The sequence below is a fragment of the Thalia democratica genome, chromosome 1 (genome assembly GCF_965202585.1).
Source record: "Thalia democratica chromosome 1, ktThaDemo2.hap1.1, whole genome shotgun sequence".
Taxonomy (NCBI): domain Eukaryota; kingdom Metazoa; phylum Chordata; class Thaliacea; order Salpida; family Salpidae; genus Thalia; species Thalia democratica.
In genome coordinates this window covers 71,601,141-71,621,660 of record NC_139165.1, presented here as the reverse complement: position 1 = coordinate 71,621,660, position 20,520 = coordinate 71,601,141, and the positions used below count along the sequence as shown (strand labels likewise).

The following is a 20,520-nucleotide window of genomic DNA, read 5'->3' as shown; positions in this document are numbered from 1 at the left end:
ACTTTTTTATTTTAATCTTATTTATTATTTGAACTTAATTCTAACTAAATTCATTTGTCTTAAATCTTTTTAAGCCCTATAAAATTCAAAAGTTTGTGAAGCAATTTTGTGCTGTTATATAAATATTTAAAAGAATAAAATTTCTAAACAGAAATTATTATGTTTTTTTTTTTAAATAAAATTTTTGTAACAAAAAATGTTAAAATTGCTTTAGTAGAAAAATTAAAAGTGGAGTCATTTTATTTTATTGACGCTATTGTAGAGTTAACTTGATTGAATATTTTTGAATTTCGAAAATTTATTATTCTTTTAATAAATGAAATACTTATATAATTATAACAGCAAATTATTTTTACAACTTTAATATTTAAAAATGTTTTAGTTTTTTTAATCTGGAAGTTATTTAGTTGTAATGTATCAATATTTTAACCACTTTTTTTAAGAGGTGAAATAATTTTGTTATACCATAAATTCAATTTGTATTAAAGTTTCTAAGCAAATAAGTTAAAATAAACCTAGTCATTGTTAGACAGAATATTTTTAAATAAATTTAGTCGTTAAATCGAAAAATGGATGAAACAGACTCGGATGCTGTGATAGTGTCTGAAATAGCGTCGGAGCTCTCCAATGATTTGAACGAGTTTGTCATCGATGACACAACAGAAGGTGACGAAGGGGAAGATTTCGCTGAAGATGAAACCAACAAGCCCGAAAGTGAGAACTTTTCAGCCAACATTGATGATGCAGAAAGCTTCAATGAGGAGGAAGGAAATTTTGAGTCTTTCCTGTGGCACGATGAGCTCGATAACGCCCTCAATGGTGATTACGTTGACCACGGAATAGTCAAGTCCATTTGCAAGTTTAGAGTTGTGCCTGATCAGTATAGGTATTTTTTTGTTATTATTGTTGCAGTTATTTTTAGTAAAATATAGCACGCTGTTTAACTTTTATTTTTCTGTTTGGTTTAAGTTTTTGTTGTGTCTTGTCAGTTATTTTTATATTTTTAGTTTATCCTGTAGTATACTTCCTATTTTAAACTAATTTAGTCAAGTTTTTTTAGTGTGTATGTGCTTCAAATACTGTTATATTTCAGTCAGTAAACATGTTTAAAGTAAAATTGAGTATATATTTTGTTTACTGTATATTATATTTGAAAAATGTATGTATATGAACGTAAACGGGTCAAAATTGCACGAAGACAATTTTGCACCAAGGGTCAAATTTGCACTAGTTACAATTTTGCACAGAGGGTCATTTTTGCATGAGAACGAAAATAAAAACAGAAATAAAAAACTAAAAGATGATTTAGTTTTAAAAAAAATGTTACTGGCCGAGGGTAAGGGTTAGGGGTAACAGTGATAGTAAAAATGACTAATGAAAATAATTATAAAAAAAAAAACTAGAAAAATGGATAAATAACAATAAATTAAGTAAAAAAAAAAGCTACCAACGGAGGCTAACAGTAATAAAAAAAAAATTTTTTAAAGTTACTCACCAAGGGTAAGGGTTAGGGGTAACAGTGATAGTAAAATATATAAAAAAAAACTTAATTAAATTTAAAAAATTCAATCGTGAAAAATTGTCTTCGTGCAAATTTGACAGCTACCCATATGAACAATACTTTGGAAACTGTTTTTCAGGTATACTTTCAGTTTAAACATTAATTTTTTTAAATGTCTTCAGAAGAAAAAAAGTTTAAATAAAATTATTAATAAAAGTTATATTTTTAACTACTATTTTTTTCATCTGAAATTGTTTTCAAAATAGTTATACCAAATAAAGTGTTTGCTTTATAAAAAAAATGTCTTTTAGTATATAAAGTTGCGTTTACATTACTGATGTCATGATAGTTTGCTAAAATTGTAATTAAATCTAGTAGATTCTAACTGGAGAAGTATTTGTAGTGCTTGAACACAAACGATGTGCTATAGTATTAGCATTATGGTGTTCAGTTATGTTTATTTAGATCTTGTAAATACTTATTATTATAAACTAATTACTACAAATTATAAATCTATCAATATATGTATAAGATGTAACGTTAAAAGGCGTTAAATCCTGGAGATCCTGATAAGCTAAGCTCATCGGAATATATACCACAGATGTTTTTGTGTTAAAACTTTATTCCGACTAACGGCGTTTCACTGCTCTCAAATAAATTTAAGAACAGATCTACGGAGTCTATAAAATATTAACACACACTAGAAAAAAAGCATGTATAATTATGTATGGTGTTTATGTGGAATAAAAACATAAAACTATAAAATTGTCTACAAAAATACAAATTTAATAAAAGCAAACACTAATCTCAAAAAGCTTTAAGTGTAGGCAAGTTTTTAAAAAGAAAATTAAATTGAGTTGTGCAGAAACGTTACGTCATAATAAATTTAACAGATTGATCAATAATTTATGCAGCTTAAAAACATGAAGTATTAAATTTGCAAGTGTTTGTGATTGTAAATGTGGATATTGTGAAATAAATAAGTGCATAAGTAGACATAGTTATTTAAAGTAGAATCGTTGGTTGTGGGGACAAATATTCGATAAATCTTGCCGTTTATTCAGAAGTAGGTCTTTATCTTCTGCTGCAATTACTGCTCTTTCTGTATTGCAAGTTGGGCAAATTCTACTTACTCCGTTGGATGCATGTTTGATCTTTGAAACAATACTCCACTCCATGTTTGGCCTTTTACCGTACCTGTGAAAAAAGGTCCAGACATAATCCGATAAACGTGTGCTTTGTTTTTTATTTATATTTTTAAAAGTATGTTTATGGTTAGCATATCTATCCTTGAAACTGCCTGCTGTACTTCCGATATAAATTTTATCTGGGCCCTTACTTTCAACTTTAACTTTATAAATTACATTTTAAATTAAACGATTACCTTTTAATGGGCAGTTATCTTTATTTATTTTACGGCAATTACATATTTTAGGCATATTACTTAACTTATCACTATTAGGCTTAGTTGGTTTTGAATATTTATTTATAGTTTTATTGTTATGCATTTTACTTATACTTTTAGCGCTATTATCACTTACTTGTTCTAAGTTTTCATTTATAATTTTAGAAATACTTCTAGTTATACGTTGATTATTATAATCTACACTATTATTAGTACTATTGATATGAATATTTTCATTATCATTAATATTTAAATTATCATTACAGCTTATATCTTTAATGTTTAAAGTTTAAATATGTTTTACATTATGGTTACCATAATTAAAATTACCATTATTAGGATTATCATCATTACTACTGTTATTATCACTACTATTAGAATTATTATTTATATTATTACTGTTATTATTAATATGATTAGTATAATTAAAAATATTATGTATATCTACGTTATTACTAACTTTATTACTAGACTTATTATTTGTATTAGCTTTGATATGTCTATTTTAGAAATAAATTTGTTTTGATTTTAATAGACTGCAAGTTTGGAAGCTGTGCCTCAACATCAACAACCGGAACAACTCCATGCTGTCCTGGGACAAAAAACTGGACTTGCAGGAGCAGGAAACAATAAATTCGGACTGCAAGCGGCTTGTGGAAGACCTCGTGGACTCCGGATGCGAGCTGAACAAGGAGCAGTGCTTGGAAGACGCGATATCGGTGGTGACGTTCTACTGCAAGTCCAGGGCCGTCAAGTACAAGCCCGATTCCGAATGCATGAACGTGCTTTCAGTGCTCGTGCGCATGGGACTGGACTGCACTTCCCTCTACAACTGCTTCTACGCCATCCAGTCCAGGTTCGTCCCGCGCACCGACCTGTCCCCCCAGGTCACCGAGGCGCCGTACAACTTGTTGAGGCTCCTCCTGCTCTATCACGACCCCGAGCTGTGCAATTTTTTGGACACGTGCAAGATAACGCCGGAAGATTTCACAAAGACGTGGTTTTCCAGCTTGTTCACGGCCGTTTGCAGCCACAAGGTGTGCTGCGCGCTGTGGGACATCTACTTTCAGCGTTCCGATCCGTTTTTCATATTCTTCCTGAGCCTCGTGATCCTTGTAAATGCAAAAGAGCAAGTAAGTATTTTTTGATATCACCATTATTTGGTTGAAAAAAAAACGTTTGTGAAGTTATTAACTTATGAGTTCTTATTAACTTTATTTATTTTTTCCTGAATAATGTTGTAAGACTTATATGATAAAGTGTATGTTCGTTTTATTGACAGAAACTTAAACTTCTTACAAGCAATAAAGTATATTAAAATATTTTTAATTGAGTATTTTTTTTACTTGTTATTTTAGTTTAAAACAAACTTTAATTAATCAGATAGTAACCAGCGGAGAGCTGCCGGACCGCGACGAAACGGTGAAAATATTGCAAACAGCGCCGTCGGTGTTGAGCCCCGGGGACGTGGACGACTTCTGCCAGCTGGCGTCCTACTACAGCGACCGGACCCCGTCCTCGTTCAAGCGCGACCTGGCAGCCTGCTTCTACAGCCGGGCCATGATCACTTCCTCTTCCAAGTTGAACGAAGTCGCTTCAGAGCTGAAAAATTCATTCTGCTTCAATGTGAGTAACTTGAAACTTTGTCTTAGTTTTGTGGTTGAGTTTGCTGATGATCTTAAATTTTTTCAATACCTGTAGATATTAGTTTAACTTATGAAGCAATGTTGATTAAAATAAATGTAGTTAAAATATCACAAAGTTGTTGGAGCATGTAACACTAGCTTCTTAGTTATATGGTTTGTTACTAAAATATTTGAAAGTAATATTTTTGTTTGTAAAAAAGTAAAAGTATATAAAGTTAAAAGAATCATTAAAAAATATTGATCTAGTTTATTTTAAGAAAATCTTACAAATACCAGATTTCAATACCCGAGCTGTTGCTATCAAGCCAGCCTCAAGACGACTTGGAAGAAGAGGAGGAAACACAAATAAGATATTTTCTCGTGGATTGCAGGCCTGCTGACAAGTTTGTAATTTTCTATTTTTACAACTTATTTAATGCACTCATTTAAAGTTTAAACTGTTCAAGCAAAATTATCAACACACTTTTGACCGTTTGATTTCGGTTACTAAAAAAACATCAAAGTATGCTTGTTAATGAACTGCTAGTGATTGGAAGTTTCCAAACAACAGGTACAACGAGGAGCACCTGCTGACCGCGTTCCACTTGGACGCCACGCTCATGCTGAGCGAGCCTGATGAGTTCGACGAGGCCCTCACCTCCCTGTTCGCCGCGCAGGAACAAGCGATCAAGTCCGGGTCGTCCGCCGGTGGACAGCACCTCTGCTTCATCGGTTTGATACATTTTTATTACTGTTGAATGAATTGAATTAAAAAGTTTTAAAAAAAGATAATAATATTTTCTAATAGTATTAGATAAATTGTTATTAATAATTATGATGCATGAACTTAACTGTTTTAATAATGAATAAAAACCTGTCAATAAACACAATCAAACACTTTTTCAATTGAATTACTTCTAAAATTAACAAACAGAAAAGTTACAGAAGCTGTAAAATTACTTAACTTGATATTGCTATGAACCAATATATCTTATGAAATAAATAGTACATAGAAAAAAAATCAATTGAATTTTATTAATAGCATCAGATAGAAATGGTTGTTACCAACATATAAAACTTATACTAGTGTTTGAAAATTTTACAAAAAACTTATTATTGCTGAGTATTTAAATATCTTTTCTTTTTAGTGAAGTGTGTAAAGTCATGTTATAAAGTAATTTAATTATCTCTTCTATCATGTCTTGTAATTAAAAAACAATTAAAACACATGTTTATAAGTTTTTAAAACACAATTTTATATTTTTTTCATTTACCCACTATTTAATAGTACCAATTTTTAAGTATATATTAAGCTATTTTATTACAAGATTGCTATTAATTCAGTATAGTTTAAAGTTTTTTAAAAGATGTTATAGCCTTTTGGATGTTTTTTAATCAGGTTGATTAGAGGTTTTTCATGAGTGTTTTGTCTAATCCGAAATAGTTTTATTAATCCTACCATAATTTTTATTAGAACTTAAGTTGTTTGTTAGAAATTTTATTTTAGAAACAACTTAATTTTAATATCAAACTTCTATAACTAATGAAATACTTGGAGCATAAAAAAAATCCCGTTCGGTCCAATTATGACACTTCTTTTATTTTTCTACTTTGTACTGGTTGCACCTAAACTGAAGCAACAGTATTTTATGTCTTTGTTAAAATTTAAACTTTACTTTCAGTTTGTTCGTAAAATAGTTAGGTTGTTTTATATTATACTAATATGAAATCGAAATCAAAGTATTTTAATGAAATAAAAATCAAGGCGCTATTGTCTTTTACAAGTTGATTTTATTTTGTGAGTCAAAACTGTCAGAATTTTTTACCAATTTCAAAGTATTTTTTGAGATTTAAGAGATCAAAGCAGGACATTTTTCTAAATTATTTATAGAAAGTACAAACTTATATGTAAAAGAAGACTATTTTACATATTATCTATGTTCTAATTTATTTTTCAACAATATTTTTATGATTTCTAAGGCTCGTTTAACATTTTTTTTAATGAAATTTTAAAAACTCTTTTAAATTAAAAGTTCCTTGTTTCAAGTATAAGATTATTTTAGTTTAAAATTTGTCATGTTTTAAAAATTACTTAAGTAACATTTCTTGAATACCTGAAATCTCTAGCTCATAATGTAGAACATTAGTTATATTTATAGTAAACTTTCAAAATTCTAAGAAAATTTAGAATAAAAATGTTGAGATCCATATATTTCTAATAAACTTTTTTACAAAATTTAATTTAAACTTTTATACACTATAAAAACTCATTGAATAATTATTTATTTTAATTCTGTAATTATTTTAATTATACATATAACAGGGTTGCCTGGAATCTTACAATTTAGGCTAAAATAAATTAAGAAACCTGAAATTTTCGAAAATTTTTACATTTTAAGTAGTAAATTACAGTTTGACACAAGAAACCTATCATATAGATAAAAAACTGTCATCATCAATTTTTTTTAACAGATTTAATGTAGTTTTACACTATCTTTTCAATTTTGTTATACTATAGGAGACAGTTTTTTACCTTAAACTTGATTTTAAGCTAAAAATATACCTAAAAACGTGTACTGTGCTTATTCACTTATCCGGACTTCACTTATCCGGACAGCCTCGGTCAGAAGAAAATTCAAACAATTTTCAATATTAGACACTAAAATTTTTGTATGATACAAACATTTAAGCTTTCATGCTGTAAGAAAATTTTAAGTTATTTTATAAATTCTACAATTTTGTTCATTTCTATGATGTAATAATTAATAATACTAAAGATTACATTCTATTTTTGTTGAAACTTAGTTTATTTATCAAAAACCTTTGCATGTAAAGTAAGTCAGTTTGGAAATTTTTAAAACAATGCTATTTAAAACATAACTTTTAGTTTTTTATTTAAACTTTCGAAGTGTTTTTTATTGGTAACTAAATTATTATCGCTGTCAGCCAGAAGTCACACCAGAAAAAGTTTCACAACTTATTGAATTCTGTGAGTGTTCTGCTGAAAAACGTGAAAAAATTATATAACAAACTTCTATTTTATCTTATTTTAGTAAAACTTCCATTAAAAACTAGTTTGTTAGGAGTGATATGTTTCTGTTAAATTAACTTTAAACTTAGTCAAAGTTTTTTGTTTTTCTTTATGTCTATTTTTTTTCTTTATTTAGATTTTTTTTTTTTTTAGAGAGATAGTTTTACATTATTTTTTGTTTTCAAAGAAAAACTAAACTTACATTTTCTCTTAAATGCAGCAGTTATATTATTATATGAAAATTTAGTTTTTTGTATTTATCCGGAATATTGGTTATCCGGACATGTTTACAGAAAAATATTGCCCAACGTGTCCGGATAAAAAATAAGCACTGTACTTTCAAAATCTTGAAAAAGTCATAAAACCTGGAATAAATTTCTCAAAACATTTAGCAACCCTGATGTAAAAGCCACTGTTATTTTTTGAAAATATCAGATACCTATGACCTTAGTTTAGAAATACAATAATGCATAGAGTATTTTTTCTCCATAATTTACTATCCAGTTTTTTAGTTTTGATATTAGAAAAATATCAAACACTTAAAAGCATTTAATTTTTATGGCGTCATAAGTAAAAGCTTGATCATAGTGACGTAATATTATAAAACCCGCAAGTGTTTAATACATCACTTCTGTAATATTAGTAGCAAAAAATGTGAAAATTAACCACCGACTATGTAGGCTTTTCCTTTTAAAAAAGCAATTTCTAAAAACCACTGGAATGTGGTTTATATAAAGCAAGTCATTTAAAATTAAGGCACCGTGTTAAAAATTTTCCGGCAGTAGAATTTCAGTTAATTAAAATAATAACTTAAGTCCTGTTACCGGGGATTTTATAACACTATACACAGTGATTATTACAAGTTTGGCCCACACCTACTCTGAAACAATCTTATACAAAGGACTTTGCGAACTTGATTGAAAAACTATTACAGGTTGCAATGAAGTAAAGCGCATTTTAAAAAGCAGTACGGAACCCTTTTACTCATTTAAAAGTATCGAAAACACTCTATTTACCTTAAATTTAGTTTTCTACTAAAAAGGGACAAGCAAACTTGTTTTCTAAAAAACTTGGAATAAAACTAGAAATCCTAAAAGAAATTTACAAAAAAAAGTTCATTCTGTATATCGTGCATCTATACGAAACTTCCTTAAACAGTGCTATTAGTTTATCACTGATAAACTTTTTCAATTGAAGATATAAACAATTTTACAAATCAAGACAAACGTTAAAACCTTATACTATGCACATTTCAATAAAAATACTTTTACTTTGTTATTTAGCTTTAAAAAGTTTACGTTGAATAGGAAGCGGAAGCGCGATTGAAGATCAGTACATGTTCATGGTGGTCGCCAATCTTCTTCAGAAGAGGAAGAACTACATCAGCGTGGTATCGGGAGGGTACAAGTCCCTCATGGAGTATTTCCACGACGTCAAAGACATCGACATCTCAGATTGGATCGTCGGATCACGGAATTCAGAGGAAAAAAGTAATTTGTGTTTACTAAGCATTAGTGGTGTTTTAAGTATTTATCTTATTGGTATTCTAATTATTTTTAACATCTTAACAGGTGTAAAAACTTGATAAATGTGTACATTATATGAATAAATTACTTACTTTGGTAATGAATAGTTTTCACTTCTTTTTATAAGTTTAAAAAACATAAAAATACTCAACTAGAGTGTGTATCTTTTTAACATTTAAAAATTAGATTTAAATTAACTCAAACTTGTTAGAAAATTTGCAAAAGGGAGACAAAAAGTCAAATTTTATGAATAAGTTATCTGTCGGTTGGAAGAAATTTAACCTGAAGGAAAAAATGAGCAAGCTAATTGAGAACACAGAGGAAGAATGGGATCAATCCGGAAGGTTTATTTATTAAACAGAATTTATTAATTTTAAGTTTCATTTTTATTTTATAACAATTAAATTATCCTAATTAAAAGAATAAAGGATTTTGGAAAAATCTTTTTTAATTATTATAAAACATCCGACTTTTTGATATGATATAAAAAATCTAAACTAATTCACAGGCCATCCACCAGCAAGCAAGTGACGTCACATGACTCTAACGACCCGTTCAGCATCGGCGGCGACGAATCGTCTTCCGATGACGGAAACGACGCCGACGACGAGTCGCACCAGGTCGCCAGCCTGGCGTCATGGCAACGCAGGTCCGACACGCGCCACTGCTTCGAGTGCCAGTGGGTGCGGGGCGACGGGCAGCTGATGCACGCCCATTTACATTTGTCTCCGACAACCATGACCTGCCTGCTGGAAGTCGACCCGCGCACCAACAAAGGAAATCCCCCCAAAGTGATACGAGTTAGGGCGATGGAGGGCAGGACGCTGAGGGCGGTGGTGAGGATCACCTCCAAGAAGTCCTTCCCCGAACTGATCACGTTCAGGTTCGGGGATTCCCAGCAGATGAGCGACATGACGGAGTTCTCGGAGGGCAGGAAGATCGAGGTAGTGGCCACCGACAAGTATATAATCCCCGATGCCGGAACTTGCACCACCATCATAAAGAGGCTCATCCAGGAGTGCGACGAGAAGTTCAGAAGGGAACAGCAGAGCGGTTCAAACTGATTTTTATTATTTATTTGTGCAAAAAGAAACAAAAGGTGCATTTTAGAGCGATTTTTTGAGAAAAAGATTATTAAAGAAAAGCTCTTTTTGTAGTATCTGTATTTTTTCCATATGCAAAGCTGTGTTTTTTTATACTCACTAATTACAACATTTAAACCAGGGTTTCCCAAATTCATTTTCATAATCTCCAAGGTTACCAAAAAACCTGGAAATACCTGAAATTTAACAATTTAAGCTAAAAATATCTGAAAAAGTATAGAATTTGCAAAATTAAAAAAACTTGAGTTTGGAACCAAAATCACTATAATACCTACAGGGTTGCCACTTTACCTTGAATCCTGGAAAAACCTGGAATTTAACAATTTAGGCAAAAAAAAACCTGGAGTTTTAACAATTTTCACATTTTCAGTAGTGAAATTTTAATTTAACTCAAAAAATCTATCATATAAATAAAAAAAAATTATCATCATCAAAACTTTTTTTATTAAAAAACATATTTAAAGTAGCTTTACAGTGTCTTTTCAATGTCTTTACTATTGAAAAGAGTTTCTTACATAAACTTAACTTTAAACTAAATATAGACCCAAAAATGTGTACTTAAGAAAACCTGGAAAAACTTTTGAAAAAACGAGTGGCACCCCTGTACCTATAAAAAACCTGGAATTTTATACAATTTTTACAAGTAAAGTGCTAAAATTTCGGTTTGGCACAAAATATCTTTCATACAGATTAATAAAATTTGTAATTATTAATTTCTATTTTTAAAAACACGTTTAAAGTAACTTAACACTATCTTTTTTATGTTTTTATACTAACTATGATAATGTTTTTATCTTAAACTTATTTTAATATTAAAAATAGACCCAAAAAATTTTCTTTTGAAAACCTGGAAGAAATTTCTTAAAAACCTTTGGTAACCCTGAATCTCCCAGTCGATAAAATTTAAATAAAGAATTTCCCTTTTTCATTACATAACGTCCCTTAAATAGTTTATTAGTCAATTACTCATTTATTTTAGCGTTTCCTTACTATTTATCGCCCTTGGTACCAAAAATTTTTTTTAAAAAGGGCGATATCGCCCAATATTGAAAACCCTGTTTTAAACTAATTATACCCTTTTGGTACATAATATCGTTTCATAAAGTTTTACAAAAAAAAGATTCACTGCTCACTAACTAACTTTCTTCACAAATAGTTTAACTTTTTATATATTGAAGTTCTTAAAATTAATTTAAATTTTTAAAAGTGGTAGTTACATTTGTCTTTGTGAGTTTGTTAAAGGTTTCAAACATTTTTTTAATCTTAATACTTTAACTTTGTAAAAGCCTAAAAGCGAATTTTTTTTAAAGTATTTATGTTCACGTTGATTTAGATCATATCTAAAAAAAATTAATAAATCCTGTTAAAGTACTTAAACTAAATATCAAGTTTAGCTTTTGTTTTTTTTTATAAGTTTCAAAATCCATTCGTACTGAATAGTTTGTATTGAAAATTATATTGTGTAGGTTTTGCAATAGCTTTTTTAATTATAGAATTAGTTTCAAGTCCAAAGTTGTTTATTGTTTTGATGTTATTTACTATCTTTTTCAAAAATATGTAATTTTTCTATATATTTTGCTTGATATTTAGTTACTAAACTAAAATATTCTATTGAAGGATGTACTTTTCAGCACTTTTCTATCACAAACATATTTTTCTTACTTTTAGTTGCTTTCTTTTGAAGCTTGTATTAATAGTTTTGTTCAATGAAAGTACGACCACATGTAGTTTATTGTTGCTTTCAGTTGTTAGTCATAGCTAAAGTTTTTCACTTAATTAAGTTACTCATTTTGTTATCCAAGTTTCAATATTGTTTAAAGTTTACAGTTAGCGTACACAATAAATCTTGTTTTTCGATAGTATTTAGGTTTTAAAGTATAGTAAAATCATGTAAAACTGACAAGTGACAATTTCTTTATTTTCTTAGTAATGGTAGCTCGTTGTATTGTTTTTACTAAACATGCTTTTTTTCAATAGGTTTAGTTTTGTTTTTTGAATCTGTAAGTTAATGAAAAAAAATTGTTATATGAAAACATTCAATTACAAAAAATAGGTTTCATATTGCCCATTACATATTGGAAAGTGCTCAATTTTTTCACTAAATTTTTAAATCAAATCTTGAAAATAAAATTGCTTATGATAAATAAATTTTAATACTAATTTTTTTTAGAAAATTAGCAGCTAAAGCTACCTTTATTAAAACAATTAAAAGTTATTTTCAAGTACTTTTTTAAAAATAATTACAGACTAAAAACATATCTAGAAATGGGAAATAAAGAATAGCTAAGTAATTTAACATTAACCCAAAGAATTCTGAAAATCTTGACAAATTTCTATAACATAAACCGTTCCTGTTAATAACTTTAGTAATGTATACCATATATCGTTTGTTAAAGCGATTTCCTACTTTAATCATAATCCTAAATGAATTTATTAAAAACTAAATTTATCATTTTTAAACTTTGTACTTTTTTTAAATGATGTATTACCCACTGCATAAGAGAATGTAGCAGTGAGCTACTCTTTTCACATTTTGAAAATTTAATACTAACTAATAACCTTAATTTAAAGATGTATAAACCAAGTATAAAAATTTCTCAATACAAAACAGACTTATTTAGTTTTTAAGTACTTAATTCATGTTGCTTTAGTTCCATTTAAACTAGCTTGCAAAACTTAAACTGTTTAATTGTCTAAGATTAGCTACAAACGTGCATTGTAAACTAATAACATAAACTTTTAAAGGGGGTGCACGACAATTCAAATTATTAATGAATAAGTTAAAGGGGCATAACTCAAAAACTAATATATATTATAAAAAAATATTTATGTAGGTCTTATTAATATCTTCAAGCCATTTTTTATTTTTTGCAAAACTTCTAATATTTTTTAAGATATGATTAAAATTAGTTTAAAAATATATAAATTTTTAGTAACTTTTAAACATCTCTTTGAAAATTTTGCAAAAAATGACTTGAAAATATTAATAAGACTTACATAAATATTATTTTTATAATATATATTAGTTTTTGAGTTATGCCCATTTAATTTTTTTTTTAAGAATTTGAAATGTCATGTAACCCTTCTAAAGAACAATTAAATTTTTATAATTGTCTCCATAAAAAACTAGCAATTAATTTGTAGTAATATGTAACCCAGCCAACTAAATAAATGGTATAAAGCTAATTTAGTTGCACTAAATGACTTAAATTAAGTGAACTAGTAAATATCTTACTTAAATGTTTATTATAAATTGTGTTAGGATTAGTCGTATAATAGTAATTTAGTTGCTTCTAAAACAAGCTTAGATAAACCAATTTCAATAAAAAGAACGATTATAAACTTTAATCAAAAACTATAATTTTTATGTTTATTTAACACTATTGACTTAATGCTTTAGTTTAAATATAAAGCAATATGCTAAAAACTATTTAATTCGCTCTTGGCTTATACTCCTTGTTCAGTTACTGTGTAAGGAAAAAACGTACCTTAACATGAGGGCATTTGAAAAGCGATTGAATTTATTGCCAGAGCATTTCGGAACTTTGTTTTTAGTATTTGCAAGAGATATATATTAGCTTTTTTTAAATAAAAGGTATTATTATTGAATTCAATTATCTCACAAAATTTGTGATTAAAGGTTTATAAATGATGCATATTGGGATACCATTAAACTAACTTGAGATTTCCAACTTTTTATTTGTTAATGTTATTAGTTGCAATAAAATTTAAACGACCTACGATTTTACTTTATTACTTAGATAATATCAGTATTTCCATTTAAAAACAAGATATTACTAAAATAAGGTTATTTTTTTGAAAATAACTCATATAACAAGCATAAGAAACTTAGTGTATACAACATAAACCAAATTCATAGAAAATATAAGTACTAGAAATAAATAAGAGTTTAGTATTACTCAAAACAACTTAACTACTCGTTGATGGTAGACATACTAACTAGAAGTTCATCAACACTAATACCTAAGTGAAAAAGTGATAGAACAAAAAAAGAACAAATCATGGCGTTTTGATGCATTTTTGATTTAAGCAATTGTAAACGAGATGACAGCAAACGGAGTTAAATACAAGATGATGATTAGAATAAATATTTGTTTTATGTCCAAATATAATTCGCAGTTTTCACCGTCTGTTACAGTTTAGATAAGTCTCAGTTAAAATGCTGAAGTTTAATCAGTTATTCAACTTAGTTTTTATTTATAAACTATAATCCCTAATAAAATAAAAAACAAAAACTTATAAGTTACCATTCCAAACAGTAATTCTTAAAGTTGTACTTTAATTGTTATTTCATACTTAAGTCATGGTATATATAATTACTATTAATAAACTAACATTTAATCTAATGTTTCATATCATAATTAATTCATTGCTCAAAAAACATTTATTTACAAACCAGTTAAAACTTTACTCTTTCAAAATTATTGGAAGAGTGATGGGAAAGGTTTGATATTATATATGATTATACTGTTGAATTGTTTTACCGCTCAGCTATCACGGATGTTCAATACTATGGTCCAAGATAAGTTGTTGTACATAGTGTAGAAAAATACAAGAAATTATTGTAAAATATAACTGATTTTTCTTAACCATTTTTATAAACTAATGGTTTCTATTTCAATGTTCCACCTCACGCGACGCCTGATGTTAAAATTGTCATATATTATTTACTTTTTAATTGATAAGTCTATCAATTACCAATTATAGGAATAAATATACAAGGATTAGTTTTATCAAAAAGTTGTCTGCACGTGTCTGAATTTTAGAATAGATGTACATTTCATCAGTGATTCTTATTCCTAGTATTTGTTAATAAAGATGCTACTGGTTTAAACTTTTTTCATTTATAAATTTTAATTATCTTTAGATTACGGAGATTTATTAGTGATACAGGTGTTAAAATTTTACATTTAACATACTATTTAATAAAAAAAAACGAACATGCCTAACTTAGAGCTTTATTTTTTTGTAACTGAGATGTAAAGCAGAACTGACAAAATGATAACAAAAACACAATTCGTATAAAAACATAAGAAATATTGCATAACATTACGCAAAACAAATACACTAACCATTAATGATAGGAACATTAACTAAGTAGAATATCAATATCACCAATTATAAAGTTATTAAATGAAAGAACAACACAAACACTAAGACAAATTAGCCGCTTGAAAATCAAATCATGGAGTTTTGATTCATCGTTTATTTTAACAATTGTGATTGAGATGACAGCAAATTGAGTTAAATACAAGATGGTGATCAGACTGAATATTTGTTTTATGTCCAAATATAACTCGTAGTTTACACCATCTGCTCCTGTTTTATATAATACAGTTTAAAAAAAGACTAAGTGAGAAAAATTATAAAAAAGTCTGTAATTGAATTTCTCATATTTCAGTTTATATTGATCTAATATAAATTCCCTAGATAAAATTGCATCTTAATACTTATGTCACTAAAATAACTAACTTAGTCATAATTCTAAACAGTAATTGTTATGAAATCTTAATAATAAAGAACTATTTAATTTTAAATTCTTCTTTTTACTAAATTTGAATACTTATTAACTACTATCATTTAAACTCACCTTTAACAATAAGTCCAGAAGATACTACTGCAACTGGTGAAGTTACATATTGCTTTATATGTTTCATCTTAGCAATTGTTTCATTTTTTCCAGAGCTAGCGACATCTTGGGCTTTATTATCTGTGACGTTATTACACTCAGGGTCTTTTGTAGATTCGTCAGATTTGAAATTTTGATCCGGAATATCGTGGAGTTCTGTTTTAGGACAATCATCATGGTTTGTTGACATAGAGTCAGTGAAAAGCAGAGAGTCCATCTGAGCAATCTTGTAGGCTTGGGCGTCAACATTTGATTCAGGGTTGGATCCGGTTTCATTAGAAGAAACATTATTTGATACACCTGTTACTATTAGTATATTTGACTTCGTACATTTGAAAACACAAAGTTTACTTTAAATAGAACTAGAATGGCCCAAGTAATACATTTTAAATTGATAAGAAATAGATTCAAACTAACAAATTTACAAATCTAACCTGGTGGTCCATCAAATTCACCAATCACCTGAAATTTTAAGCAAAGTTAGTCAAAGATGTGGCTAAATCTTTTTGAACTAGAAGACAAAGGTTCATTATATTAAAACTATCTTAACTTAATAAAACTAAATGAAAAAAATTAAGGTCAGTAAAAATAATAATCAATATTATTTGTAAAACGGACTAAGATTGAAGAGAAAATGTTTAAAATTATAAATTTTTGTTATACCTAAACTTGTTTATACAGTCACCTACTTAAAATAGAGTATGCTAGTAAACTTACTTTGTCAATAACTAACTGATCAGCAGTTGAAAAGATTGGACACAAGATTAGTAGAAGTATAAATGTCTTCATATTTAAACACTGTATTAAACTACAAAATAAAGACAACCTAATGTTATTTCAAGATAATTGTTATTTTAACTAATTACTATTATTAATAACTATTTCGTAAACTATAACCTAAGTTAATAAATGAAAGCCTTCTTTGTTATCTAATTAAGGTTGTAATTAAACATTACAACAACAATAATATGAAAACTTACACCTAGAATTTTCAATATTTAACAAATGTACTAACATATGCTTAGTTAATTGAACAAAAGCCTGGAATTTTTAGCAAGGGAAAACATTTAACTAAAAAATCTAATGTAATCAAGTTGATTTTTAAAAGATGCAAACTATTTGTTAGCTAAATTTGATATTGTTTCACTTCCTACAACTATTCAAAAGAATTTAGATAGATTAAATTTCAAAACTTATATCTAAAAGTAAGTCAATCAATGTGCTTTATCTTTGCTCATAGGAATGAATTATAATACAGACCACATCAAGTAAATTTACTGTCTAAAACTCTTTTTGACAAAAGTTGATTCTCATTTAGTGAAAGCTCTAGTCTTAATTTCGCATACAAAAAACTTTATTGCTTACAATACAACAAGCAAAACTACATACAACATAAGAATTTATGACATATCTCGTGCTATAATTTCGATTTAAGATTTAAATTTACAAGCAAGCCATTTAAAAGCCGCGTCGTCAAATATCATACAAACTCTTATTAAACATTCCGTGTTAAACTTTACTTTTTATTTCATTTCAATTTTTGTTGCTTTTGTTGATATTAACAGATATACCAATCGTCAAGAATCAAGTTTTTCTATTATCTATTATATGAATAAAGTTTTACTCATAATAATATCCACGCATAATAATTGAAATTATCTCAGCTAATACAATTTTTTAACTTTAAAATTGAAAGAATAAGAATAAATGATTATACTAAAGTTGTTAAAAAATGATTTGTTTAGAAACTTTTAACGTGTTAACAAACTTTTTTTGATACTTTTTTAAAATCTTTCAGCAATTTAAGGTAAGTAAATTTAAGATAACAAAACTGTTTAGACTTCGTTTTGAACTATATAGTAGATTTCTGTATACAATATTACTTTTTATCTAAAATAGAAATTCGTTCAAATAGTCAGAAAATTTTTTGAATCAAAAATTTTTTTTTATTTTAAAGTCTTTTTAAAAAAAACTTTCGGTTTTTATTAAAGTACGTTAAAGTTTTTATTTCACTTGATGTAGAACATTTAGGTCCTTTTGTACCCCCTAAGTTTTTTTTTTCATAGAAACTAAACTTGTTTATATCGAGTTAAATTTTGGATGGAAAATTATCTAATTTTATCAACTACAGAAAATTTAAAAAACACTTTTTTTGATTAAAATATTAAGTGTTTTGGTTGAGTTCAATAACTTCTTTGTAACAAAATATTTATTTAAGTGTTTCGTATGTTATAGTACGAAATACTCCCTAGTTGCTCAAATCATGAACCTCAATAATAACTTTTTAAAACTAAACTAATATGTAGACCTCAGATACATATTTTTTATACAAAAAAGAGTTCAGTTTATCTGAGTTTAGTCTATAAAGTTAAATAGTTTATAACAAAAATAAAGTATATTAATATAAAACAATTGTCATTAGTAAAAAAAATTATGTCATAAAACACATATCAGAAGCTTAGGTGTAGTTTTTTTTTCTTTAAATTTAGTTTATGTATATAAAGCTGCTCCAACTAAACGTTACTGCTTTTTTTGACTAACCAAATTGTGCATTATCACATTTAAAACATTGCTAAGACATTTATTAGGAAGAACCTACTTTACTAATCTTATAATGATCCTATTAAGCTTATTTTTTAACAAGTATACACTGTACTACAAATAAAAACAATTCAAGTTAATTTTCTATATTTTTTATGTATTTATTTTTGTAAAACTTAAACTTCTTATAAGGACTTTTCAAAACTTATATATCCTTTTAATGAGTACTTTATCACGCTTTGTTCTTTAATAAAGTTTTCATATGCATTTTATACATAAAATAAGCTCGTAATTATTACATATATTGTCCTGGGCATGACGTTAAACTGTTCTGGTGTATGACTCGATGACCGAAAGGTTTTTTGTACACCAGGTCCTTTGACCAAACCTTTTGAGCGTACTTTTTGTCGTTCAACAAACAATAATATATTTTGTTCAATCATTAGCAACCGATTAATAAATGTGAATTAGTTCTTCGTTCCATTCATGTAAGTAGTTTATATTATTACTTGTTATCTTATTAGGTATTTTAGCTTACTTTACTTAATTTAGACTTAATAATTACAAATATTATACAGTTTTATAACAGTCGGATTTGATATTAAGTATTTTACCTATTATTAACCATTAACCACTAAAAATCTGTAGAAATTATTTTTATTTCAATGAACACATGTATACACATACCTTAGCTTCTATTCTTTTTCTTTTAGAGTATTTATTTTTACAGAACCCAGTTGAAATGTGTTAGTCCGTTAACACACAGAAACAAATATCAGTACAATAAAAGAAGATACTGTTTAATTTGTTTTTATTAAAATAAGTTATCTAGTTTAAATGTTTCAATATTTTAGTTTGTGCTATTAGTTATAATTTTTTCTAGTTCTTCTTCTAACTTATCATTTTTTTTTTTCATATTACTAACTAACACCGAATTGGCTGTTCATTATCTATTAATACTTGTTAATTTTTACTTACTTTTTTTAGCTGTAACAACTTATTGTTCAAGTGCAATTTGCTGACAGATAATTTTTTAACTTTTATCCTATTTATTAAATGTTGTGAAATGCTACTTATCAGCTTGTACAAATAAGTTTTTGAATAGTCTAGCTCAAAGTTATATTAAATAACTTTAAAAACTAACTAATCGGTTTTGTAAAACCAAACTACTATTAATTACTTTTATCTTCAAATTGTTAACAAGTAAGATATTCGAATATTTGTATTTGAATGGCATTGAATTTGAAATACTTTTGTTCTTGTTAAGCAGCTGCATGAACAATTTTAAATACAAAGCTGAACTTTCTTTCAATCTAAAACAAAGCGATAAGCAAACAAATGATACACCATTACAAAACGAGTTTACTTACAACTTAGCGTTTGAAATTTTTTTTAAACGCATTAAATAGTGAAATACCGATTTATATATAGAAAAATAAATACTTAGAGGACATCAATTATTTACACTAGTGATTCATAAGATTTTCTAAAGCTGTTCACACTTCATTACAAAAGGCTTTGTTTATTTAAAAACAATGTATATATAAATTCATTAAGTCGTAAAGACCTGTATTGTACAATAGTTTAAACTTCAATAAAAAAGCAAAATAGCGTTAAATATAGTTCCTGTATAAAACTTTTTAGTGTTTTTATTCTAAACAAAAATGTTGACAAGCAGTTGAAAAATTCTAAGCAAGTACGTCCTTACGAAAATAAAAAATAAATTATAATTTATTTAGTTAATATTTGTTGCTAAATATTTATGATAGTTTAAAATTTGTACTATTCAGATTTTTTTGCACATAATTCCAAAAATTTAAATCACATTTCAAACTTTAAAAATAACTTTTGGTCTTGGCTTATCTTATAACTTAAACTCATTGGAGAAAATCTGTTTAGATAAAAATTTTCAAATCTAGCTTAGCTGGGTATTTGGTGGGTTTTATCGTTGTATCAGTAGGGATGTCTTACTATTTGTAACAATATTTCAAGCTCACTTCTTAGTTTTTATGATAAAAAAAATTCAAAATTTCGATTTTTTCAAGTAATTTTCATACTCTTTACTAAAATAATTTCCAGACAGTAAAAATTAGTCAAGGGTTTAAAATAATAATATTTTTAGTCATATTTTTGATATT

The 20,520-nt window shown here is 27.4% G+C and overlaps 1 protein-coding gene across 1 annotated transcript; it reads left to right on the top strand.

Moving 5' to 3' along the window:
* The first annotated feature begins 539 nt into the window (after window positions 1-539).
* Window positions 540-11,896, top strand: LOC145840174 (TBC1 domain family member 23-like). Its single transcript, XM_082947718.1, has 8 exons — window positions 540-886; window positions 3,442-4,039; window positions 4,290-4,532; window positions 4,829-4,935; window positions 5,103-5,263; window positions 8,870-9,052; window positions 9,300-9,432; window positions 9,597-11,896. Exons 1-8 carry the CDS (start codon window positions 570-572, stop codon window positions 10,150-10,152), a joined length of 2,298 nt encoding a protein of 765 aa, XP_082803844.1. The 5' UTR covers window positions 540-569; the 3' UTR covers window positions 10,153-11,896.
* Window positions 11,897-20,520: the final 8,624 nt, after the last annotated feature.